The sequence below is a fragment of the Capronia epimyces genome, assembly GCF_000585565.1.
Source record: "Capronia epimyces CBS 606.96 chromosome Unknown aczIQ-supercont1.1, whole genome shotgun sequence".
Classification (NCBI taxonomy): domain Eukaryota; kingdom Fungi; phylum Ascomycota; class Eurotiomycetes; order Chaetothyriales; family Herpotrichiellaceae; genus Capronia; species Capronia epimyces.
The window spans coordinates 2,305,627-2,330,920 of NW_006912904.1; the positions used below are offsets into that span (position 1 = coordinate 2,305,627).

The 25,294-nt window shown below is 52.9% G+C and overlaps 11 protein-coding genes across 11 annotated transcripts; 8 read left to right on the forward strand and 3 right to left on the reverse strand.

Annotated features, from left to right (window-relative positions):
- Window positions 1–1,106: 1,106 nt before the first annotated feature.
- A1O3_00848 (uncharacterized protein) lies at window positions 1,107–2,490 on the forward strand (the record flags this gene model as incomplete). The annotated part of the gene is made up of 2 exons (XM_007730998.1): window positions 1,107–1,743; window positions 1,805–2,490. 2 exons carry the CDS (start codon window positions 1,107–1,109, stop codon window positions 2,488–2,490), a joined length of 1,323 nt encoding a protein of 440 aa, XP_007729188.1.
- Window positions 2,491–3,572: 1,082 nt separating this feature from the next.
- A1O3_00849 (uncharacterized protein) lies at window positions 3,573–4,885 on the forward strand (the record flags this gene model as incomplete). Its single annotated transcript, XM_007730999.1, has 3 exons — window positions 3,573–3,833; window positions 3,971–4,206; window positions 4,393–4,885. The coding sequence occupies 3 exons, from the start codon at window positions 3,573–3,575 to the stop codon at window positions 4,883–4,885; spliced, it is 990 nt and encodes a 329-aa protein (XP_007729189.1).
- Window positions 4,886–5,178: 293 nt separating this feature from the next.
- A1O3_00850 (uncharacterized protein) lies at window positions 5,179–6,944 on the forward strand (the record flags this gene model as incomplete). The annotated part of the gene is made up of 2 exons (XM_007731000.1): window positions 5,179–6,626; window positions 6,680–6,944. 2 exons carry the CDS (start codon window positions 5,179–5,181, stop codon window positions 6,942–6,944), a joined length of 1,713 nt encoding a protein of 570 aa, XP_007729190.1.
- A 726-nt stretch (window positions 6,945–7,670) lies between these two features.
- A1O3_00851 (uncharacterized protein) lies at window positions 7,671–9,494 on the forward strand (the record flags this gene model as incomplete). Its single annotated transcript, XM_007731001.1, has 1 exon — window positions 7,671–9,494. One exon carries the CDS (start codon window positions 7,671–7,673, stop codon window positions 9,492–9,494), a length of 1,824 nt encoding a protein of 607 aa, XP_007729191.1.
- A 2,038-nt stretch (window positions 9,495–11,532) lies between these two features.
- Window positions 11,533–12,610, reverse strand: A1O3_00852 (uncharacterized protein; the record flags this gene model as incomplete). Its single annotated transcript, XM_007731002.1, has 2 exons — window positions 11,533–12,288; window positions 12,350–12,610. 2 exons carry the CDS (start codon window positions 12,608–12,610, stop codon window positions 11,533–11,535), a joined length of 1,017 nt encoding a protein of 338 aa, XP_007729192.1.
- A 2,637-nt stretch (window positions 12,611–15,247) lies between these two features.
- A1O3_00853 (uncharacterized protein) lies at window positions 15,248–17,053 on the forward strand (the record flags this gene model as incomplete). Its single annotated transcript, XM_007731003.1, has 3 exons — window positions 15,248–15,800; window positions 15,863–16,331; window positions 16,552–17,053. 3 exons carry the CDS (start codon window positions 15,248–15,250, stop codon window positions 17,051–17,053), a joined length of 1,524 nt encoding a protein of 507 aa, XP_007729193.1.
- A 1,619-nt stretch (window positions 17,054–18,672) lies between these two features.
- A1O3_00854 (uncharacterized protein) lies at window positions 18,673–19,887 on the forward strand (the record flags this gene model as incomplete). The annotated part of the gene is made up of 1 exon (XM_007731004.1): window positions 18,673–19,887. The coding sequence occupies one exon, from the start codon at window positions 18,673–18,675 to the stop codon at window positions 19,885–19,887; it is 1,215 nt and encodes a 404-aa protein (XP_007729194.1).
- A 60-nt stretch (window positions 19,888–19,947) lies between these two features.
- On the reverse strand, window positions 19,948–20,679 carry A1O3_00855 (uncharacterized protein; the record flags this gene model as incomplete). Its single annotated transcript, XM_007731005.1, has 1 exon — window positions 19,948–20,679. The coding sequence occupies one exon, from the start codon at window positions 20,677–20,679 to the stop codon at window positions 19,948–19,950; it is 732 nt and encodes a 243-aa protein (XP_007729195.1).
- A 470-nt stretch (window positions 20,680–21,149) lies between these two features.
- On the forward strand, window positions 21,150–22,232 carry A1O3_00856 (uncharacterized protein; the record flags this gene model as incomplete). Its single annotated transcript, XM_007731006.1, has 1 exon — window positions 21,150–22,232. The coding sequence occupies one exon, from the start codon at window positions 21,150–21,152 to the stop codon at window positions 22,230–22,232; it is 1,083 nt and encodes a 360-aa protein (XP_007729196.1).
- Window positions 22,233–22,572: 340 nt separating this feature from the next.
- Window positions 22,573–22,956, reverse strand: A1O3_00857 (uncharacterized protein). Its single transcript, XM_007731007.1, has one exon. It carries the CDS (start codon window positions 22,935–22,937, stop codon window positions 22,689–22,691), a length of 249 nt encoding a protein of 82 aa, XP_007729197.1. The 5' UTR covers window positions 22,938–22,956; the 3' UTR covers window positions 22,573–22,688.
- Window positions 22,957–24,428: 1,472 nt separating this feature from the next.
- On the forward strand, window positions 24,429–25,253 carry A1O3_00858 (uncharacterized protein; the record flags this gene model as incomplete). The annotated part of the gene is made up of 1 exon (XM_007731008.1): window positions 24,429–25,253. The coding sequence occupies one exon, from the start codon at window positions 24,429–24,431 to the stop codon at window positions 25,251–25,253; it is 825 nt and encodes a 274-aa protein (XP_007729198.1).
- Window positions 25,254–25,294: the final 41 nt, after the last annotated feature.

Here is a 25,294-nt window from a genome sequence, read left to right on the forward strand (position 1 = left end):
GCGGTCGATAGGGCAACACACGTTGTCCGTCTCCGTCTCTTCATTAGTCTGAGCATCTTGCCTAGCTGAAGCTGAGGCTTCATCATTAAGAGAGAAATGTACTCGAAACGCCTGTTCCCCTGCCCCTCTAACGCCGACGTTCGACTCTTCGGCCTCACAGGCGCACATGTCTCGAATCTCGGGAGAGGAATGCTCGCTTGTTCCCGAAGGGGGTATCGTAGGATCCAAGGATCTAAGCAGCCATGCATTGCGTACAAGTATGGAGTACATATGTAGTGTAGTTACACTGCATGCGTGGCAGTGGCAGTGGCAGTGGCAGTCATATTTGGCAACCTTGGCCGCCTTGGCCGTCTTCGGCTAGTGGCTTGGCTCCGGGCCAGGATTGGCGGGGTAAAGACGGGGACCGCCGGGGGACGGCTGGTTCGCGCCGGGTAGCCGCCCGGGCCTGGAAACCCCCTGGAACTCCCTCTGGAACCCCTGCTACGCCGCTGGGCCGAATATACCTTGTGCTTAGGTGCCTAAGGTAGCCTAAGGGCCTCTAGGTATGGCTTTCGTAGGAGAGGAAGAGCGATTGTCGGTTATTATTGGAGGCCATCACGAATTCCTGAACTACAAGCATGAGGATGCCGGAGACAAACCACCGAGCCGTGCATATAGAGTTCTCACGCCGGTGATTCTTAAGCTTTATGGTGACCTGTGGTGCCTGGGTAGTGGCTTGGCCTACAGCGGGGCAGCAACTCCGGCAGGCATGTCTTTAATAGAATACGGAGTATGGTACTCCGTACATGTACCTAAGGTACTCTGTACATATGTATCCTGCACCCGAACCCAAGTCCAAAGTCCAAGGTATCACACCGCGATATGCGTGGAAAAAGCAGCCAATCTAGACCCACGTACTTATCCAGACTGCTTCAGTTCGGCGTCTGGCACATGCATGCCCATATTAGTACACCAGGCGTACCATGAGTTGTCCTTTCGTTGCCTGATGACTGTCGATCATTTCATGGACAGGTATAAGGATATTGCGTGTATCGGCATTCTCGCCTCCATGGCCTGTCCGGCGTTTCATCATCCTGTTTTGCTCTCTCACTTTCGCCGAGAACCGAATGTCGTCGCATCTTCACCTGGACTATGTGTCGACCAGGACGGCAGATCCGGGTACGGCAGAGGTTGCCGTCGTTCGCCGCGCCGATGGTCGAACATTGCGCAAGTCGTGCGACAGGTGCCACCAACAGAAACTGCGATGCGTGGGAGACAAGACCTCGTTGACTCGGTGCAAGCGCTGCAAAACGGCTGGACTCGAGTGCGTGTATGGGGCGAGATCCAGCAAGAAGGCAAGCCAATGCAGTATCGATAACTTTGCCACCTGGGACAACTGGCCTGGTAATTCCGCGACCCCAACTCTGAACGAGGCGGTGAGCGAGCTAGACACCATGTTTGGTCTTGAGTTGACCCATTTCGACGAGGTCTTTCCGATGTCTCCCGCGTCTCGGCCCGATACTGGCGGGAGTCCGTCATTTGTCGCCCCGAACTTGCCTGCGCTTGAGCATGATAGTGCTGGGATTCCCGTCAGCTCGGCGATAACCATGCCCTTGCTAACCTCCGGGAGCTCTCCTGTAGCAGGAGATGGACCCATCACCGAGTTTCCTGAACTGTCGGCGCAGCTGGCCCAGGCTTTCCAGGAGTTAGAAGCAACTTTTCTTAGGACGGTAGAGGATCAGACGAGCCGCCGAACTCAAGATTGTATGACGTTGATTCAAGTCCCAAGAATCAAAATGACTGCAATGCTGATTCCAGTTTTCAGATCCTATTGGCGAAGTCTTGAGCGCCCTCGGCAGTTTCTTGGGAGTTCTGAAGCTGAGCAACGTGGTGGGAGCAGGCCCCCTTAGCCGCCCTTGCACATCTCAAACCCCCCAGGATGCGCATCTGCGGAGCAAGCAAGCATCAATAGCAGCGCAAGGCTATGTGCTGTGTGTCAGGCTTCTAGCGTCCCTGTTGGAGCAGATGCTCCAGAGTCTTTTGGCATCGCCATCGCCATCGCCAACTGTTTCCGGCAGCTCAGCCAGTCCCGACAGTGCTCAAGACGCAAGCGGTCTGGGGGCGACAGGGAGCAACTTCTCTGACGCGTGTCAAGTTCCACACAGTCTTCGACTGGGAGATCTGCTCGTGCCTCCAGATCATTTCGGCCACGCTCTGAGTTCCAGCGTCAACCTACTCCGAATTGGCTGCAGCCGACTCAACGAGATGGAAAGTTTACTTGGGATACCCTCTAAGCAACGAGGGCAAAACACATCGTCCCTAGTCTGCCTGGAGCAGGCAGGTGTTGCTCAGCAGGCACTCCCAGATAACGGTTCCTCAGGACCGTCGTTGCCGGCTCGCTTCGTCGCGTCAATATGGGAGGACGAGACAAGCATCAACAACAAGTCTTCGGTGGTGCACCTACAGCGCTGCCGTGCTGCAATTTTGGGCCTTACCGAGCATTGTGCATGATATGTAGTGTCGCAACATCTCGATTACAGTAGTGTAGCTCCCTAAGGTATGAATATGGCTTGCGAGGCGTTCAATGCAGCGCAGCCACTGAAACGTAGAAGAGGCATTGCTTAGCACAATTAGCGCGCTTGGCAGAGAAGGACGCTCCAATACGGCCCCCGGCTATCCCGGCTGCAACAAGTTTCCTGCAGGGCAGATGACAGGGGCTGAGGGGGCCAAATAGCGGCGTCAGAAGCCTCCTAAGCCTCTAGGCCAACCCTATACGCCGTACTATAGGCCAGGATTGGGGGCCCCTAAGCCTAAGGACCCCTTAAGCCTTAAGCTAAAGCCAAGCCCACCAGCCCGGCAAGAGTACTCGGTACCTAGAGCCGAGGCTTAGGGTTGCTTGAGCCCTAACTTTATCTGTGTTCCACCATGCTCTGTAGAGTACCCAGACATCGACAATATACAGAGTAGACGCGATACTTACGGCATCACTCTACTCAACCTCAGCCTTAACTTACCCAGCCGCCCTAACGGTATCTGTCTGTTAGGTATTGAGCTACAGTGACCTCGGACAGCGAGACAGCAGCGACCTCTCTCTACTGCCGATTAGTCAACGGTGCGATCTCCGGTCTCCTTAGCCTCGTTTCTTGAAGCGCGATTTGCGGATCCCAACAACAGAAGGAAAGAAGAAAAGAGACCACATAAGTACCATACTATTTTTACGACTCCATCTCTAACTAATCAGAGAGGAGACTGTGGCAGTGGCAGGCCATGCTACGGATTCCAAACCCGTCTTTATGCAGAACATGATTGGTCTGACTCCCGATGGACAAACACGTTCAAATTGGTAGGTCCATGGTAATAAGGTATGGGGATCCACAGACCGATCGAAGGGCGTTGCTGTCCTCGATTCTGCCTTGCACCCCTTTAGATTGATTCCGGTTTCCACCTCATTATGGTCGTTCAGCGGCCGGATCAGTCGGGGAGGTGGATTAGATACAATACAGGACGACTGCATCTTTTCCTCAAATTCTCAGGACGGGTTCTCCTTTTGACCACTGACCACTGACCACTACAAGCATAACATACCGACCAACATGATGATCTTGCCCGTCTTTCTTTCAGTTGCGCTATCGCAGGCGTTCGCGAACGCGGCGTCTTCTTCTGCCCAGACCTCCAACATCACTGCTTCCAGTTGCGTTGATCCAAGCGGCTACACGTCGTGTTTCAACAAGGCCAACGACGTCGCGCTCAACTGCTTCTCGGGCGCAGGAACCGACGAAACTGTGCAACAATCCTGCGGCTGCGAGCTGTATCTTGACGAAATCCAATGCGCGCTTGAAAGCTGTTGGAACCAGGTATGTGTGGCCGGTGAACACTGAATGAAAGGGGATCGAGAGTGGTCCCTATTCTGTCCCAACCCAGCCAGGGAGGATCATTGTAGTTGCACGGATACTGGTAGTTAATATGCTGATACTGCAATGCCCACTCACAGGTATATTCGTGCGAATATCAAGAACTGGCATCGACGTTCCTGATCAACTGTCCCTCCACCCCAATCCCCTCCTTTCCTGCGCCGGATGACGCCCCTAACCGATGCTCGTGTAATCTGGGATACGTTATACAAAACGCAACAGGCAGCTTCAACGCACCGTGCTCGACCGAAGCCACTCTGGATGTAGATCGGACATTTGCATGTACATGCTGCATGGAGTCTTCGGCCTGGACATCGTAAGTCTAAATCTGTCTTTTCTCCATCTGCCAACTCATACATTTATCCTCGATGGATATTGCTTTTGCTTCCCTTTTTCCCCCGATCACACGTTCGCATGTTTGTGGAATTTCAACAGATCCAACACCTGTGACCTGAGTTGACAGAATGAGTTACTACTAATGAACTCTGGCGATATGATTTAGCATCTTTGAAATCTGCCCCGACACGGATCCAACCTTGATCGGCTACAATCGCATCAACAATGAGCTCGCCTATTTCAACGAACCTTTCGATCAGTGTGGCCAGTATCTCGAGTCATACAATTGTGTCAATGATCTTAGCTTCACCCCAATCGGCGACATCCCTTTCTTGTCCAGTTTCCCTGCCACAACTGGGACTGCCACGCTGTCGAATATTGGTGGCAGCGTCACGACCCCGCCCCTTGGTGCCACTTACACCTGGACCGCAAATGGGGTCCCCAGAACGATCACGGCCGCCGACGCAAAGAAAACTGGAGCCAGCAAAGGTTCTTCGACAACAAAAGGCTCAGGAGCTGCTGCTACTTCTGGAAGCACCACTACCGGCTCTGGCAGTACTTCTTCTTCGAGCTCAGGGGCCTCGGGTAGCGCACAGAGTTCTTTGGGTAGTCACGCTTTGGTCATTGGAGTCTCTTTGCTGGGGTTGGCGTTCTTGTGAAGCAATGAACGGCAATGGATGTTCAACAGAGCACTTGTACGTGTAGGAGAGAGATTCAGGAGTTGCTGGCTCCTTGTGAATAGAATATTCTGTGTTCTGTAGCCAGTCAGCGTCAAAGCACGTGATATTCGCCCACGTGATAGAACTCTGCTTACCTAAGCGCGCCCGCCCGGTCTCACACTCCATCTCTCCTGCGGCGCACAGGTTGATCGCAGCAGACAATCCGCTGTTACTGCAACGACCCGTCGCTCCGTGGTGCTGGCACGATAGCGACTCTCTAGTCGCGGACGGCAATGAGCAATGCTGGAACGGTAGTACTGCGCCTAGCACGACAATGCTTGCAGCAAGCCTCGACATGTCGATCTTTTACCAGGGCGCACTTCGATACCCTGCCTGTGAGCATCTCTGCTCTCCCTAGCCTATCCCGTTCACACCGGACACCTCCAGGAGTGCATCAAGCCTCGCAATGCATCCATCGCCAACGGGCCTTTTCGCAAGGGACGCAGCGTGGCTTCCACGAGACATTTGCAGCTTACAAGCTCAAATCGTACGAGTCGGACAAGAAACCAGAGAAAGGCTTGAGGTTTCAGAAGGGCGAGCTGAACAGTAAAGAAATAGTGGCTATCTTCGGACCGAAGCCACCGCCAGTGTCATTTGCCAACCGACTCCTCCGAGTTCTACACGGACGTCGCCATGATGGAACTCTCGATCTTCCACTCCCCGACGATGTGCAGTCCGAGCTGCACAAGTATCCTTACGCTTTTGATGACGGTCTACATTGGCTCAGACAAGTCTACCCCCTGGATGAGGATGCTGCCATTCTCGCTCGCATTGAAAGAGAGGAGCATGCTTTGGAAAGAGACAATCCCGCGGAGCTGATACAAAGGGGACAAGACCTTGGACTCTACAAAGGCCCACAGAGCGGACACTACCATGCCAAACTGAGCGACAAGGAAGGCGATGTCTTTGGTGTTAGTGAGCTGGACCGGATCCGAGCAGAAAATGAGGCCGCGGCTCAACGGGAAGAGGAGGAGTTGCAGGCCCAGATTGACAAACGCATGGCCCAGGTCCAAACCGAACGGTCTCAAGCACTCGCCGAACGACCGGAACAAGGGCTTGAGAAGGCGGACGAGTTCAGACCGCCCAACACATTCGAGAAATGGGTGCTCAAGGCGCAAAATCGAGCGCAGTCGAAATTGACGCTCGACTCTCCCGAGATTACCCAGAGGAACCTAGTACGACGACTGGTCCCTTCGTTCCTACTTGTCAGTCTCCTATGTGGTGCGAGCTACCTATATTCCCAATATTGGACTCGGCCGAAACAGTCGGATCGGTTCTTCCCCGACATCTCACTTTCTTTTGCGACCATTGGTACTCTTGTGGCGCTGAATCTAGCCGTCTTTGCCGCTTGGAGAGTGCCGCCTATGTGGACCTCTCTCAACAAGTATTTCATCATCACTCCGGCTTTACCATACGCATTCAGCATGTTGGGAAGCCTGTTCAGCCATCAGAAATTCACCCATCTTTTGGCGAACATGCTCACCCTCGTCCTCTTCGGTCTTCCGCTGCATGAGGAAGTGGGCCGAGGAACCTTTGTGGCAATCTACCTCTGCTCCGGGTTGATAGGAAGCTTCGCAAGTCTTGCGCGTCATGCCGTTCAACGTAACTGGTTGACGAGTTCTCTGGGAGCCAGCGGATGCACTTATGGGGTTGTTGCGGCCAACTTGTACCTTCACACTGAGTATGAGACACCATCAAATTCCAGACCGATAAACGCTAACATGAGCATAACAGTTCCACATTTTCCATCATGTTCCTGCCACCTGACCTGGCTGAAAAGTTTTCATTTACTGGAGGCACAGCTTTGGCGGCCCTCACCGTGTATAATCTAGTGCGTGCTTTGGGACCTGTAAAAAGGATCGATTACGTCGACCATCTGGGCGGGATTGCGGTTGGAATTGTGGCGGCTCGCTGGTGGAAGAGCAATAGAGAGAAGGAGAGGTCGGAAAGGAAAAGGCAGGGATCATGGTGGCAGACTCTTTCGGGCTCTACAAAGTGAGGGACAGACAGGTGAGTGGTGGAATAGACGAGCCGGCCTGGTGTCCATGGCTCTGTAGGAGCTCCAAGAGGCTGTCTATATTGCCGGCTTTTGTATGATACCATAGGTACAATGCATCTCTGTGACATTGCAGCTCCTGAACTGTCGCAACACTATAGGGCTCCTGAGGCTATATCACTCAAGCCAAGCCAAACAAGGCTCTACCAGCAGGGCAGCGAACGTAGAAGGGTCTTAAGGTCAAGCTCAAGCTCGACTCGAGTCACTCTTGTTGTGCAATCCAATGTCCAGCACTCTGGCCGTATATGCGTACCGAGTACCGAGTACAGAGTCGAGTGTGTACACTGTACAGTGAATAGTAAACTGTAAATAGTCCAGGTGCCAGGAGTGTGACTCGGGAATGCAATTCCTATCGGCCCTGAGCGCCGGAGTTCGGCCTCCGCCCCGCCGACCTCGACATCAATTTGCCGGTGGAAAAGCTCAAGGATCAAGGATCAAGGATTATTCCGTCCATCTTACCAAACCGCAAGAATTAATTAATTCCGCGGGACTGAGACTCAATATACCACCTCACAACTCGAACCTCACACCCACGACCCATGCCAGGCCTGTGACCTCGACGGCCATCTCAATCTCGGGCCTGCTATCTTTCATCTCCCATCTCCCACCTCCCACTCCCACCTCCCGCCCCGGTGCGTCCCGTGGGACTCACGTACCAACGGTTCCAATATGGCCGCATCGCCGCCGCGGCCGCCGACGACGACAAATCCTTCGTCCCCGTCTGCGCCAGAACTCTCACTCCTCCAGGTCCTGCAGTCGCCGGCGTCTGGGCCTTCGCGATCATGGCAGTCCATGCCACATCCCGACCCAGCGACACCGCTGCTCGCCTCGGCGTCTGCAGACAAATCCGTGAACATCTGGAGCTTGCGCGACTTTTCGCTCATCTCGACCATCAACGGTGGTCATAAGCGCAGCGTGCGCACCGTGGCGTGGAAGGACTTTGGGCAGAGCAAGAGCAGCAAGAGTACGAAAAAAGAGAGGAAGCCGGTGGTGCTTGGGACGGGCAGCTTCGACGCAAACGTCGGCATTTGGATCTGGAACGACGACCGGCGGTGGGCTCGGTTCCGCGAGCAAGAGAAAGCTTACGGGGGCGGGAATGGGCCATTGCAGGCGCAGACTGGGGAGCCCGGCCAGCAGCATCCAAACACAACTACGAGGGGCGACAATGTTGGTGCCGAAGCCGATGCGGATGTGGAGATCGACATGACGCGCGACCCGGACGAAGAAGACGAGGAATGGCATTTTTCTACACTGCTGACCGGCCCGGATTCCGAGATCAAGTCTATTGAGTTCTCGCCGCCGCACTATTCTGCAAACCTGCTGGCGACTTGCTCGCGTGACAAATCCGTCTGGATCTGGGAAGAGGTCGAGCCGGAGGAGTGGGAGACGATCGCGGTGCTGAGCGAACACACCGGCGACGTCAAGTGCGTGAGCTGGTGTGCCGGCGCGCTGAGAGGCAATGGACGCCAACGGACAAAGGGGGGGAAATCGGGGGGTGAGGTTTTCGGACAAGCAGATGGTGATGACGATGTCGAGATGGAAGACACCCATACCAATACCCAAAGCAATGGTGCCGGTGCCGGTACCTATGCTGACCATGATGACCCTTCATCCGAGCAAGTCGTACTCGGGTCGCGCGAGCTCCTGGCCACCGGATCTTACGACGACACGATCCGACTGTGGCGCGACGTCGAGGAGGAGGGCGACTGGATCTGCGTCGGCGTCATCGACAGCCACAAAGGCACGGTCTGGGACGTCAAGTGGGAAGGGCACATCAACTACACCCAGCTCGATCTGTCGCAGACTCCACCTTCGTTCCAAGACGCGGATGCAGTCCTGGCCGAATTCGAAGCCGACTGGTCGCCGCGCCTGGTGTCGTGCTCCGACGACCTCACGGTGCGCGTGTGGCGGCGCGAACTCAGCGAGGCGGAAAAGGCCAGAAAGGCTCAGTCGCGACCGTTGTTGGGTGCCGCTCCCACCGGGTTTGCAGGTACGCGTCTCCCCAGCGTCATCCGCCCGCCGAGCAGCCTGGAGCACTGGGTCGAGGATGCCAGGCTACCGCAGGTCCACGTGCGCAGTGTGTATGCGGTAGACTGGTCTCGTCGCACGGGGCTAGTGGTCAGCTGTGGCGGAGACGGTACTATTGCCGTGTACAAGGAGGTCAAAGTTGAGGACACAGACGGGGCGCAACCACATGTCGATGACATGGTCATGAATGGTACTACTGGTACTGGCGCCGGACCTGGAACTGCCACTGGATACGCCGACCCCCAGCTTCCATATAAACTACACAAGATGAAATGGACGGTCGTGGCTCAAATCGAGGCCGCCCATGACGAGTACGAGATCAACCACGTCTGCTGGGCCGTCAGGGGCGACAGGGGGCGTCGATTCGCAGGAGAAGAGGTCATTGTGTCGACGGGCGACGAGGGCAACGTGAGGATCTGGACCTTGCCTGACCACCTTGCGGTTGCGGTTGAGTCTGGTTTGTAATGGCTCGTCTCGTCTCGTCTTTGGATTGCCATACCCTCCATACCTGTGCTGCTCAGTGTTGGTTGGTACTGCCATACCCATCCATATCTGTTCTGCTCAGTGCTGGTTGGTACTGCCATACCCATTCATACCTGTGCTGATATCAGTGTTGGTACCTGTGCTGCTCAGTGCTGGTTGATACTGCCATACCCATCCATATCTGTGCTGCTCAGTGCTGGTTGGTACCAGGCCTGACACGATTGAGTCGAGACCAGGCTAGGCTCCATCGCGAGAGGTGATTCACCAGGACATGGATCAGAATCTAGACGGACTTATTGCAGGACCATGGATCAAATATCTAGACGGACTTATTGCTGTGCCGCGTTGTACAGTGGAGATATCCGGAGCTGGTCCGGACGATAGGATAGATATCTGGACTTATTGCCTTGGAACCCTGTCTGTCGCAGAGAAGAGAATCCGATTTTTCCTACGACCACCACCAAGACCACTACTACGATCACCACCAAGCTGAACGCGAGGTTCATTGTTCATCCTATCTCCTATTTCGCGGGACAGACAGAACCGTGGGTATTGGGACAGGATATCGAACAAGATACCAAGCAGCATACCGGTCCCGATACCGGTCCCGATACCGGTCTCGATACTGGTACTGATTGATTGATTGATGAAGAGCTGGAGCTGAGCTGGAGAGATGGGGAGATAGACAGATACCCTTGACAAGTTCATCCGTTTGTTATATTAGGTAGCTAGCTATCTAGCTACAACTACAGCTACAGTACATCAGCTATCTTGACTATGACTATATTGCCAATGATGAATAGAGTAGAATTGATTGTCAATACCAATACTAATACTAGATCAGATGCTGGATCAATCTCAATCTCAATCAATCTCAATCAATCAGCCTGGAGTTGTGCCTTTGACCTGCCTCTTGACTTTCTGGTCGCTTCTGTGGTGTGGTGTGGTGTGGTGTGGTCGCTTCCCTGCTATGCTGTGCTGTATTCTGGTTGCTTCCGTGCTGTGCTGTACTGTGTTCTGCGCACTTCGCTCACGGCTCATCGACCAAGATGGTAGATAGAATCCGGATGTAGGAGTAGGAGTATAGGGAGGAAGCCTTGGCCCTAGGCCCCTTTGATTTGATGTTGAGCATTCTCGACTCCGAATCTGATACCTTTCCTTTCCTTCACTGTACGGAGTAGTGCTCTCTCCTTTCCTTCACTGTGGTGCTATCTCCTTTACTTCACCTTCACCGTTGGTGCTGTTACTCCAAACCCGCACTACTTCACTGCCAATACCCTCACTCCAACGGGCACTTCACAGCCAGTACGCTCCACGAAAAATCACCCTTGATATATTTATAAGGTGCAATTCCTGCCAACAATCTAAGGAAGTTCGATCACTGGGTGCACACGATGTATGAATAGTGTGGTATTGCACTGAATAGTGGTATCGCACGGTTCCAGATGGTGTGGGGTTCATCTTAATATCATCCTTCTTCCAGTATCCGACCTCTCTTACCAGGCCTACTCCTCGGGTATGATGTCGGAGAGATAGGTGTGATGGGTCTTGACGAAATAAAAAACTGTTCCCTGGGTTCGAAACTAGGATTAACGGTTTCTCCTGCGAGAGTTTTTGTCACTTGGACTTGTGGTGCAGCCAATTCTTTTTGTGGTGCGACGCCTCTCGAGGTGATCAGTGAATTCATCACAGTGACGAGCCGCTTAGCCATGTAGATGTAGCCAGTTCAACTTCCAAGATTCTGTCTCTTTAGTAAAGAGGTCTAGTGTGGCCAGTTGAAGTTCAATCCAGTCTCTTTAGTAAGAGGTCAAGTGTGGACAGTTGAAGTTCAATCCAGTCTCTCTAGTAAGAGATCTAGATTATCTTTTTCGTTTGGATGTCCGAGTCTGAGACCATATCGACGTCGCTATCTGTATCCTCTGATGGCTCTTGTCGACTGTTGATAGGGCTGTCTGTGCCTGTAGCTTTCTCCCTGTTCCCAATCTTACTACCTTAACCAAGGAAGTCAAGTCTGTTACCCTCATCCTCCACCAAAATATGCCTCTTTCCGCAATTGTTTGGCGGCTTTGCGCGCTTGATTCATGCTTCCACCGTACATGTTGAGCAGCTCGGTCCGGTGGAAAAGCGCGTCGTCTGTGACATCGTCCAGCACAAATCGACCCATTTGGCCACTTCGCCAGCGTTGGATGAATTGCAGCGCCGAGGACTCGAAATCAGGCTCGCCTCCTTTCTTCAACCGGCCTTGTTTCCTGGCGAGACTTTCCAGCACGACGTGTATATCATTGGTCGGTTCGGAAAACATCTCGTACAGCGTTGAGTCGCGCAAATTCAGATGGAACAGCAAGTAGTCGGCGATCGTGGTCGGAGGGATGATCGTGTCCTTGACGCTGCCGCACAAGGCCAGTTTGAGCATACTTTCGGCGTCGGGAACGTAAGGGACAAACACGCCAGGGGTGTCGAGCACATAGACTCCCTCGGTGCCATGTTCTCCCTCGATGATCTTGACGCTTGTCCCGATCTTCCGCGTTACACCGGGCTGATCTCCAGTTCTTGCGGCCTTCCTTTTCCCCAAACTGACGTTGCGGAGAGCATTGAGGAGAGAGGATTTCCCGACATTGGGCATGCCGACCACCATCAGACGAGTTCCGAAGAGAGACGTCGACTCGTTCGCGTGAGCTCTCGCAAAGTCCAGAACTTTGGTGATGGTCGACCGAGACTTGACGTCGGTAAAGAATGAGCTTGCGGGAGCGTCCCATTTCCGGATGACGGCTTCTCTCTGTCCACACGTCAGAATCACACACTCATTTCTTTCCTTCGTCGTTGGGAGCCACCCATACCTTTTTGTCCTCGAGTGTGAAATTACTGCCCAGGTCTTGTTTCGTGTAGACAACCAGTCTTGGCCGTTCCCCGAGATTCGCCTCGAACAAGGGGTTCCGGGACACAATCGGGGTTCGATAGTCGCGGCATTCGATGACGAGGTCGATTTGCGCAATCATGGACTTCATCTTGGCCAGCCCGGCGGCGTGATGTCCTAGGTAATAGGATCGAGGTATGGACGACAGGTGCGGGTACACCTGTCGAGGGACGAAGGTCCCCATACTGGAATGGACGAAAGGAAACGAAGATGAAGGCTAGGTTCACTAGCCATGGTGTCAGCTCAAGGCTTCAAACATGCTGGCTTCTACACATTGAGGTAACGCGAACAGAGACTGCGAAGTGGTTCAACTTCAACGGAGTCGGAGTCGAGATAAAATTTACGGTGGAGCATATGTCTGAGACGTGCAAATTCAGCTATGAGTTTGGTAACGTGGGATTGTCTCAGCCTCTGCATGAGGAACGACACAGTTGCATTTGACGGTCCAACATATCGTCTCCCTGTCTCCTCTACACGCTCCCTATGCGTTTTCACCCTTCACAAGATATCAAGCGGTGAGCAGATTCGCCGGGATAATGGTTCTTCATTTGAGCAACGGTCCTGCAAAAGAATGACTTTCATGAATGGAATCCTTGGCTCTGTAGCCCCATGTAAGACCAATTTGACACCAGACAATGCCGACGTCTAAGAAGAGACGACCATATCAAGCAGAGTCCCATCGTGTCTGTGCACACCTAGGGTCATGGTGTTTGTTGGTGCTCCATGCATACATTGCCTCAAGTTGAGCTGGACAGCCATGCTTGCTCAAGGATGTGTTCTCTTGAAGGAGACTGCTGACTTCATTCACCTCTTTTCACACCGCTGCCGGAAGAGCCTATCCCTCTGCCATCGGCCTTGGCTTGGAAGACTCCGTCTCCATCGGGGTTACACCACTGTTCGAGTGCCGGTTCAGGCAATCCAGTGTCTTGTCATACTCACAAGAGCTGCTCGAGTATTGTAGCATTTGGTGGTCCGGCTGGGATTAGCACTGGAGGTTTGTCTGAGAATATCCAGAAGGTTGATCAAGTTGGCGAAGGGGCAGCAATGTCTGTGACGCTGAACACGGTATTAAGGAACTAGAATAAGCTCACATAAGTATAGGGATTGCAAGGCTACTCATATAAAAGCTGCACTAGCCTCCCATATGATCGACAATCGGCCCAGGTGAGGTCGAGGCTGGCCGCTACTAGAACGAGACAGCGAACCGCATAGCTGGAGAGAAACCAGATGGCCCCGTAGAAGCTCGAGGTACTGCATGGTCTTGTAGGCTATCCCTCTACGATTCACATACCTTCATACCTTCCCACATAGTATGAGGGGCAGACAGGGACATAATATTTCCGGTTGTACAGGTAGCGCCTGCTCCCTGCAATCAGTGTCTCATCACACCCTTTGTGGGCGGTGTAGTGGTCGAGCAGATTCGATCTGCCGGCTCGAGGCATCTCGGCCAGAGCCTGAAAAAAACCACGGCCACGTGTGGATGAGTCGGGGTGATTGGACGGCCACTGTTGAGCACAGTCGCACAGAACGCCAACCACTGCAAACTGGTCTCTTCGAGAACGATTGCTAGTCCCACAGTCAAGACAGGGTCTCGGTGGATGTGTTGCACAAGGAGCAAATTGGCTTCTGGCAGGCCGGCTGATGTTGAAGAGCCGGGCAGGATTGGACGCTGTTACACGCAACCAATGTCCCTTGCTGCAACCTCCCGGTCCCTATGGTTGAAGGGCGTTTGCTGCCCCATTTCGATGGTCAGAGCAGAAGGCCACGAGGCACAGACGACGAAAGGAGAGGAGGACAGAGGGACGGTGAGACGGTGGGAGAGGAAACGAGACGGCGGCGGCAGCAGCAGAGCAGCAGCAGCAGCAGGAAAGATTTGCCTGAAAGAGGAAGAAGCGCAGGCGGAGATGGGTAGTGGCTCGCTGGCCAATCAACGCGCGCCGGTGGATGGTTATCGTTATCGCTGTATCGCCAGGCCGCTAAGCTGCTTTGGGCAAGGCTGTCCGCGCAGCCAACCGCGACGCTTCGCCGCCATCTCAATCGCCCTCCATCTGTCTCCTCGCTCCCACCTGTCATCGGGCCTGGATGTGTGGATGATATCGATTGCACCCGCCGCTGCTTGGTACCAGCTACCAGTACCATGCCAGTCTGTCCGTCTCTGCAGCCTGGGCGGCCGGTTTCCGTGCAGCCAGCCCGATGCTGGCACCCGGTTCTTCGACATGAACCACTGCGGCCAGCCTTCGAGACTACCCCGAACCACAGGCCACACGGTGCGGCGTATAGGTATACAGATAACTAGTAGGTATGATTTCCCTGCCGGTTGACCAGCCCAGCTGTGGGGTTCGGTCGCTTCCTCTGCGGGACACGCTCCTCCATCTCTACAGTCTACACCTTGTTGAGCTTAAATCTCCCCTTCCTGGACCCGTTCTCGTCCCTTCCTTGCCTTGACTTGCCACAGCGGGGATTGTTTATATCTATTCCCCTACGAATGCTCCTCGGCGGTCTTCGCTTTACTACAATACTGTCAGACTTGGATCTGTTTTGTGTCTCGGTGGTGTGATTGACCTATTGTCTTTGTTCTGCTTGTTTTTTGTCCTGTTCTGGTCATCTCAAGGTTCGACCGTCATATTTATACCATCGGCCGGTGCAACTCGATCGTATATTCTTCTACCTGCATCCGTGTCTTCGGATCTATCGGCTCTACATCGTCTGTTGAGTAGGTTGGCCGTGGTTGCCATTGTGAGCAGGACTCGTATTCAAGGACGTTCTTCAGATCTTTTTTGGTTTTTGAAGATCCATTGGGACCCTGCGGCATTACATCGCCATGGCTTCCTTTACAGATGAGAGGACATGGCTCTACGTCAGCCTCGGCCTTTGTATAGGCGCCATCACCTACTTGAGCCTAAGCAACCGGCAAAAGCAAGTCGTACTCGAGCGTTTAAGGCTACGCGGTCGTCGAGCATCGTCCGCGGACACTCCACCGCGGTCTCTGTCACCAGACAAGAAACAACCGAGTAATGCTCCCCTCAAAGCCTCGGAATATGTCAACAGCTTTCCACCCCTGATCCGCGATACAGTCGAGGAAGTTGCCAAGAAACTCGGCCCGGCCCAACGCAAGGCTCTGGGCGACCTGGCCTTCGATGAGAAGGCCTGGACGAAATCCGTTCTGGGATTTGAGGAGGACTATCGGAAATGCGATCCCAACAAATACATCTACACTGGGGTCAAGGTCCAAGAGGTCCGGGCGCTGGGAGATTTCCCCGACTATGCAACACTGAGTGGTGTACCGCTTCCCAAGCCATATCCTGAACACGACATTACCAAGGCACTTCCGCGCCCATATCGCCCATTCCGCTGGGTCTATCACCAGACGATGTGTAAGTGGTGACTGAGGCTCTCTTTCCGCGCCGGCCGTCGATGACTGACCATTCACTTGCAGCGTTGACCAAGATAGAGCCTGACTGGTGGCTCGAGTTGGAAAACACATACGTCAAGCGGATCGCTGAGCGCAAACGCCTATATGCGGAGCACGGCGAATCAATCCTCGGATGGCTGCCTGGCTCCGAACTGGCATGCAAAGAGCTGATGGAGATGTGCCTGCAATTTCTGTGTGCGCGATACCCACAATATTTTGTCCTCCACGCCGACAACAAGACATTCGAGAACAAGATTCTGGGCACCAAGCAGGACGTCACCGCCAAACACCCCTTATTGGTCCTGTTGGACAATGTCCCCGAAGACTTTGGCATAATGCTGCGGAACCCGGAGACTGGCTACTACCATTTGCGGGCGGGCATGATCTGCTCGGCTCTGGGCTGGAACGTGGGCACCAAGATTGGGATGCAACTGCACGAGATCCACGCGCCGATTCCAGACTACAAGGAGAAGATGCAGTTCAGCATGGACCGGTAAGTTTACTTGCTAGATTGTCGACTGTGATTCTTCCGATTGTGTCTGCCTTGTTTCTATGTCTTGCGGGTCTGGTTGGTGCTTGTTGTTAATTTTGGCTGCTGTTTTGTTTTCCATTGAATCACCAGCAGCTTGCTACCACTATCACAGGTTCTGGTTGTTTTTTCTTCTTTCTTTTCGCACATGGTCGAAGCTAACTTTGGTCGTGCTGTAACACAGCTTCTTCACCAAAATGCCGGCTCAAAAACCCATCCAGCGCGGCTCTTGGGGCCTGGAGATCGACCAGCCACTATACATGCCGCCGGGCGACCCGCACGAAAAGTACCGCGACTTCCAGTCACCCGACCTCGACGCGTCACGCATCCATCTCCGTGTGGACTGGCAGACGCTGCGGCGGCTGCCGTTGTCGGGCGCGATCGTGTTCAACTTCAAGGCGCTCTTCACGCCGCTCAGCGAGTTCCGCGACGAGGCCTACATCCCGAGCTTGCTGCTCAAAGTGCTGCGCGAGGGCAAGGAGAACCTCATGAAGTACAAGAACACCTGGCACGTCGAGCACGTCGTCATCCCGGCCCTTGTGGAGTACGAGAAGGAACAGATTGCATCTGGCCTCATAGAAAAGGACTGGCAGCCCCATACGCTGGACGAGAGCCCCTATTTTCCCGGTTGGCGTGAGAAGTGGATCAAGAATCAGGGCTATGCGCCTTCCGAGTACCAGGAGTGAGATCTACTTTATGAGCAGGCTATGCGCCTCCGAGTACCAGGAGTGAGATATCTACTTTATGAGCAGGCTATGCGCCTCCGAGTACCAGGAGTGAAAGATATTTACCCTATCTACGGAGTATTATCTATCTAATATCTATCCACGGACTACTCGAGTCGGCAGAGCCAGGCTCTAGCAGATAAAACCAAGCCAGCCTTGAGTGAGACAGATGAATGCTGTCCGTCGTCCATCGTCGCAACGAAACAAAAAGAAAACGTTCCATCAGCATTTTGTTTCTTGTTCTTGCTTGTTGCTTGTTCCTTTCTTTTTACTTCTTGCTTTTTCATCGTGCGTGGCTTGACTCCTCGTGTGCAAGAAAGTGAGCCTCACGCATTACGCTCCACGCTTCACGCTGCGCTACGCTGCGCTACGCTGCGCTACGCTGCGAGTTGCAGGGAAGGGAAAGCATTCTCAGATGATGGCGACACCTCTTGCCAGTCGACAAGTCATCAAGTCATCAAGTCACCAAGCCATCAAGTCATCAAGTCAATCTGAAGCTGAGGCTGAGATTGAAGATAGCATTTCCGACAAACCCCAAAGACGAATTCAATCTATCTATATCACTAATATCCATATCTATCAACCTTACCTACATCACATATCTCTCTTTGAATAGATAGGATCCTAATCTAGGACAGGGTCTGGATAAATCTCCCTATCCTACCATTGACGGGCTTGGGTCTTGGCCGGGGTCAGGGTCCAGTCATCAAAGCATTCATCATTCATCATTGCTGCAGTAGTATCCCGTATCATTCATCATTATACTACAGTATCCCGTACTCGTATCATTCCATTCATCATTGCTGCAGTATCCCGTATCGTCGTAGGGATCATCGACTAAACCTTCCCTAGACCCTTAGACCGTCATCCCTGGTGGTGGATCGGCTTAGGACGTCACAGTGCAGAGCATTGCGACGCGAACTTGGAATTTGTTGGCTATTTTAGTGGCTACAATTCGTATGCAATATGTACGTATGTCGACATCCTTATCCTTATCCTTATCCGTTCACTAATTACCTACCTACGTAGTACCTACTCGTAGTAGCTGGTAGGTAGTGCCTTTTACTCGTACTCTGGAATTTGGAGCATTGCGTACTGCGTGCGGAGTACTGCATACTGTGGTGCTAGGGCAAGGAGCATGTGATAATTGCTATGGGTATGGAATCTGGATAGATTGTCGTCACCAGTAGTCCTCTGTTCTCTGCACTCTGTCTGTACTGTATCTAGATTCTCAGACTCCCGTCACTTCCATCACTTCTCCCTCCTCAACCCTTCCATCTTTCCGTCTTCCATCTTCCATCGCCTATCTCCTTTCTTTCATCGGCAGTATCTGGTTCAGAGTCGTGCATGCAGCCACTGGAAGTCAGTTATCGGTCTAGCAGCCCAACACTACACAGTACACCCTGTCTGCCTTGGAATTGGTTAACCCAATCCTCACACAACATACAACCCCAGATCATCACGCCGAGTCGAGGCCAAATCGTGTTCGTTAGTAGCACGAACGAGCACAAACGAGCACGGACGAGCACGGACGACCAAGAACAGCACCAACGAGCACGAACATCTCATATAGCATCAAGATGGCCGCTTCAGTCGAAACTGGTAGCAGCATGATGGGATTACCAGCAGCCCTCGACATCAGAGTGGAGGACATCGTCGCCTTTGATCTCAATACCAAAACTGGCGAAACGACGAACCCCGGTGCAACTGCAGAAGCAAGTGCTGGTACTGGTACTGGTGCTGGCTTGATACTCGTGGCAAAGACCTGCGATGCACTCACAAAGATGGGCTACGAAGATGCAGACGTGCGCAAAGTAGGAATCCTGGTTGAACGAAATTTGATGACTGCTCTGTCGACACAGCTTGCAAAGGTACCGAATGAGGACGAGCCAGAAACCATAAATGAAGACGAGGTGGCAGGAGAAGTCGGTTTGATGCTCCAAGGACTACTGGACAAGAATATCCCGCGGTCCCGCAACGTGCAAGTGAATTCCAACGAACCGGTTGTGTTCATCAATCGATCAGATACATACGATCGGACCGTCTTCGCTCATGTTGTGGACGAAACCGTTAGGCTGTTGCAGCAGAAGTGGAATATCTGGCCGGTACGCGTGTATGGTGGGCCGTGTGTCAAAGCATCCACTGACGGGTTTTCCATTACGTTGCTGAATGTGGTGAACACCGATATTGGGGGTCCAAGTATGGTGCAGTTGCTCGACGCCGCGTGTGGTGCCCCAGAGTGGTGTTCCTTCACCAGGACCGAGGCATGGAGGGAGAGAGACCTGCTCTACCGTGAAGAGAGGGATGTGCCGTGGAGGGAGGATGAAAGCGTGTGGGACGATATCTCCGAACGGTCCTCGCAAAGTGATGGAGATGCTTCGCTAGATTCGCAGCCTCTAAGCCTGGTGAGCTCATCTTCGCCGGAACCAACAGAGCCAGACCATGAGCAGCAACCGGGAGGCGATGATGCTGGTGCATCTCTCACTCCGGAGGTCATCTCGAAATATGAGAGTGCAGCTCCACCTGCCCAGGAGACAACGCCGGCTGATTCGGAGACAGGGGAGCCCTCTTGGGCTCACCAATACCAATCGCCAGAGAGGCATGTCGAGCATCCAACATGGGATCGCCATGATGACAGCGTCTCGTTGCTTGATTTGATCAAATCTCAGGTATCAAGGCTCGCACCGTCTGACAAGCATGAAGATGCTTCAGATGAACGGCAAGGGGAGGCGGTCGACCAGACCAGCCAGGCACAGGACAATCCTGCCACTGAGGACGAATTTGTGGTCGTCTGAGCCGAATTCTAGCCTTTTGCGACAGGAATCGATGAGCGAATGGCTGCTTTGATGTTGCCTTCACCCGCTAACAGACCCGCTTTCACTCCTGCTGCGACTCCTGCTCCTACTGGCAGATCTGGGGCTGCCACCATTTTCACTCGCTGTGCCATTGCGATCCACCACCTCGGTCACTTCATCCTCCTCTTCCATTGCATCCAACTCGGCTTGGAGAGGACTGACCCGTTCCTCAAGCTGGTCCAGATCTTCCAACAATTGTCTGGCTGGCAGTTTCCATAAGCTGGTTCCACAGACACGCTCTTTCGTTAGAAGATTATCCACAAATTCATCCATATGTATTAGTTCGTATGTTTCCTTGCGTCGCAGTCTCAGTTTCCTCAAGTCCTCAAGTAAAGGCTCGAGGGTTTTGTATACATCGGCCGGGTCGAAGGTCAACCTCACGTAGAATGCAGCTAGGGCGCGCAAGTATTTCCATTCTTCTCCTCCATTGTTCAGGTATTCCAGGATAATTTCCTTGTCAGGAACCAAGGTCAACAACTTGAAAGCCAGGCAGATAAAAGGCGTCGGTTTCATTGCAACTCCGTATGTACCGCCGAGGTAGTTGAGTTCGATTGCTCTATCGCAGAGGGTAGCGGCATTGAGGCCGAAACACTGCTCTTTCCAATATAGCGAGTCCGTGATCCTGTCACGCATCGGAGTCTCGAAAAGTAAGGCTGGGTTCTGCCCTCGCACCAGCGGGCCCGAGTATCCCCGGTTGTCGAGTGTGTTGGATGCATCGGCGCGGTGCGTCATTGTCAATGTCGAGATGTTTGACAGGGATGAATGTGCGACAGCGGCAACGAGGAGATGCGGGTTCAGACTGTTTGTGTCGGGGATGGTGACTCCCTCGAGGGCAGTTCCTCAGGTTCTGCTTCTGTCTGTCTGCGCTTCTCACTTTCGAAAGTTCAATTTTGCCGCAGCGTCATTGTGCCAAGCCTACGCCCACTGCCATAGGCCAGTGGTTGCTGTGCGCAACGCCGCTGTAAACATCCAGACCAAGTGCCCTTCGGGACTGTACGTACTCCGTACTGCAGGTGGTCAACTCAACTCATCGGCCCTTCGAGGTGGTCCCGACATACAATTTACCAGTTCCCTCCCAGACGCACTGTACCAAAGGAGCACGGAAGTCTAATACACTCGATCGACCCTCACATCAAACCTTGGCTCGGCCAGCACCCTCGCATCAACCACGACCTGGATCACAACTTGGTCCTTGCACGGCCATGGTGCTTCTGACTTCCTCCGCCGTGTCAGTTGCAATATCGGGCGGGGTGGTCTGCTTATTCACTTTCCTGCTTTTCCTGTCTGGCTATGTTTTGCAACAACAGACAGTTAGAGCGTTGCAAGATGCATTTCGACAACCGCCAGAGCGAAAACCAGTCCCAACTCTGCCTCCCCAATTTCAGCACCTAGACAATGACACCATCCATGTTGCCTTGGAAGAACAACCAGATGGGACAGGCAGCGTGGTATCAGGGACTCGAGGGTCAGACGAGGCTGGAGACAACCTGAAGTCCATCCGCGTGCCAGCTGTTGTCGAGGATGCCAGTCAAGCTCCTCTTGGAGGCTTCGCTCCAGATCAGAGTCTCGACAAAGATACACTCCCCAAGCATTTCGCCTATATATTCGCACTTCTCAACCCGTCGGACCTATGCGCCACTCTTCTTTTCGCCAAGGAACAACGATCTTCCTCACGACTTGAAACCGAACCCTCAATCATCCTCCTATACCCGTCCACATGGGAGTCCGACTCGTCACCTCTTCATACATTAGCTTTGAGTTTTATGCGAGATGTGCAAGATCTATACGATCTCATTTATCACCCTGTTCAGGTGCGAAATGGATGGGATCTGAGGGCACAACTTTTGGGAGAGCTTCAGTGGAAGCGCTGGGACTACGACCAGGCACTGTATTTACGAACTCCGGGACTAATACTTGACAGTAAAGTACTGGACAGTGCTTTGGAGTCAACCAACCCCCGAGGCTCATGGGCTCCGCTTAATCCATCATCTGGAGACAATCCAGATGTTCTGCTCGTGACTCCCAAAGGTCTGCAAAGCCCCCGGAAAGAAATGAGGAAGCTAGCAATGCCTGCGGGAGCCGACCACACCCAGACAGAGGGCGACGATGTCAATACTGAAGATGCCGCAAGAAATGCTGCATATGTACTGTTTGGTGAGGAAGATCTGGGACATGTCACGTCTAATAATCAATGGTACCGGGACCATCTGCGTCGTTTCGATGAAGGAAGAAGGTCGGTCTGTGTCGGCAGCGGGCTGCTAAATAACGTCCCAAAGCTGATCTGAAGAGGAATACCAAGAGGAATCTGTAACAAAAAAGAATGCATCTTAGCGGTCTATGATGGAAACGGGTCTGTATGTAGCATGTAGGGATAAGAACACGAGGGAAAATGCCACTTTTAATATTCTCGCTATCGGAGTTGTCAAATGGCCTTGATTCCTAGGGCCATCATTCATTTCCTCTCAAGAATAGACAGTATGGTAGAGAAAGGAGCCATGACCATTCAAGCCTTCAGCCATGTGAGCGCATCGAGGCAGTTGTGGCTGTTTCCTACACCGAAGCACCTCAATCACAGCTCTTGAATCAATCCGCTTTCGCAGGAGCCCTACACGCCTGCTATTTTCGCACCTCGCTTCCGTTCTTGATGAAATACATTCTGACGGCAAGCAAGCCTTGAAAGGACCAGATCAGATACTGCCACGCAAACCCAGCTACCATGATTGCCATGATCTCCAGCCAGCTCAATCCCAAGACACCGCCACGGAGGCTGAAATTGCGAGCGGCATTGGCGTCACATCGAGCGAGATTGCTTTCGCAGAGGCGGTGACAATCCGTCTTGCAGGTTTCGTGCTCGATCGCCTTCTTCGCTCGAGAGTACTGTGTGTACGGGACCAGTAGTGCGGCAAAGGTAAGGATAGAGACGAGCTGGATGACGGTGCGGAGGGTGTTGAGAGAAAGCCATGGTTTAGCGATTCCAGTGTCTGCTGCATCTCTAAGTTTTGCCGATGAGATTGAAGGATTTGCCATCTGCTGCGGTTAGCTTCACTGAAGTGATCAATCAGCTTTGATCTCGGTACTGTAGTGCTTCCTGGGACCGCTCTCGCGGGCTTCTCCTTCAATGTGATGCGTTCGGGTTGGGGTTGGAGCTGGGGATATTGAGGGACAAGATGGTCGGCAGTCTCAGTATCGGATGTCATCGTGATAGTTGTGCGTAGAAGACCAAGCTGTGTTGTTACAGAGATGACGATTTGCATCTGAGGGAGGCAGTGCGGTCGAATGTCAAACAGCGGCTGCGGTTGCACAATGGAGGAGAGAAGCGCAGCTGCCTTAGAGGGAGGCTGCAACCTGACGACCTCGTTTGACTCAACATGATTATCACTCACATCGACCACTATCTCTCCCAGAAAAAGCCCCTGCTCCTCGGATCATAATTCTTCCTCCAATTGCGCTGCGATGTGAATATAGGCTGAGGCCAGGAGAACCAACCGTCTTCTATTTTCGTACTTGGCGACATTCGTGCTTCAGCCAGCACATATACATTGCCTCCACGCAGTCCTTCAAAAGTATCGCCACATCACTGTTATATCTCAAGTAGCCTCCGGGGTATAACGTGGTATTATCTTCGAATCCAAGTCTCCAGCATAAAGTGCCGGAATTCAAAGTCTCCTTGGTGTCACAACCAGGTCCACGATCCCTCGGGAATTGGCCAAGTCTTCTACAGGGATCCTCGCGTCGAGATGCAGGCCCAGGAGATGCAGGCAACATCTTGTCTCCCGCAGACTCACATAGGTAGAGCCGTCCAAGCCGCCTACATACGGCGTTTGCATAAAATGTGCACTGCCAACATAAGCCTCATGTGCTTTCCGAAAGAACATACTGGTACACTCATGTGTTCTGGCTGACCGGAGACCGGGGCCCACAAGGCTCAGCCATGGTCTAGACTCGGACTTTACAAAGCAAGAAGGAGAAACAACGGCTAGGTGAACGTCAGGGGTGGGAATTCTTCCTCGGACGGTTCGCACCAAATCGGCTGGTGGGGAGCTCGCTGAGTAAGGGAAAAGTTCCATCTTCCAGAGCTACCGAGGCCTTTCGACAGGGATAATGACAGTTTTCCAAGCCACTGGCCCAAGCTCTCGCTACAGCAACGAGGTGATTGGTGCAGGTGGTGTTGTCCCCTGTGGACCGGTACAGTAAACGTCACAAGAACGGAGAACGGATACGGAGCGGATGGCAGATGCGCTGGTCTAAGCTACCAGGTATGATTACAGAGTACAGCGAGTGAGGAATCCAGTGATTTGAGATACCGTCCAAACGGCTGACAGAGACGCCTACATATATCAGGGCACGTTCGCGCAGGCTTCCATGCAACCATCACACTCTTCAACTGACCACTTCGCTGACCCCCTAAAAGAACGCAGCTGTCTTGCTAGACAATCTGTACCCGCATCGGTCTCTTGAGCCGCTCAGATCCATCCTTCATCATGGCTACGCCCAAATCTTCATCTTCTCTGATCCCGCCTGACCCTGCAAAGGTTATGGTGATTCGTGATGTGACTTCTAACATCACCACTCTCAGCGTCCCCTTTGCACGATTCGGTCACATCAAAGTTGGCGGTCGTGCGACCCTAGTCAAACTACAAACCGGCAATGTCGCAGTTTTCTCGCCGGTCGCACTCACTCCCGACGTCAAGACTAAAGTCAAGTCGTTGGGTCCTATCAAATACATCGTCGCACCCGATATTGAGCACCATATCTTCATTACGCCTTGGGCTGCGGAATACCCTGAAGCGGAAATCATTGGGGTGGAGGGCTTACCGGAGAAAAGAGAGGGTAACGCAGATACAAAAGGCACCAAATTCCATCACGTTTTCTCCTCATCCAACAAACTCGATCTCCATATCAGTCCCGAATTCGATGAGGAGTTTGCCTCCGAATTCTTCCACTCCCATACCAACAAAGAGCTCGTTTTCCTCCACAAGCCTAGTCGAACCTTGATCGAAGCCGATCTCCTGTTCAATCTACCAGCCACGGAGCAATACTCGAAATCAGGCGTTGATCCTCGGTCGGGACTCTTGACCAAGCTGTTTGGAGGCCTCATGAATATTCGGGGAGATATGCTATGGCAAAAACGATTCCTGTGGTACTTGGCTGCCGGCAAGGATAGGCAAGGATTTGCCGAATCGGCTAAGAGAATCAAACAATGGGATTATGACAGGATTATCCCTTGTCATGGGGACGTGATTGAGACGGGAGGAAAGAGCATTCTGGACCAGGCGACTGCTTGGTTTACGGAGGGCAAACATTGATGCAAGATATCCAGGTGCAATTTGGGGGCGAATGTGACATA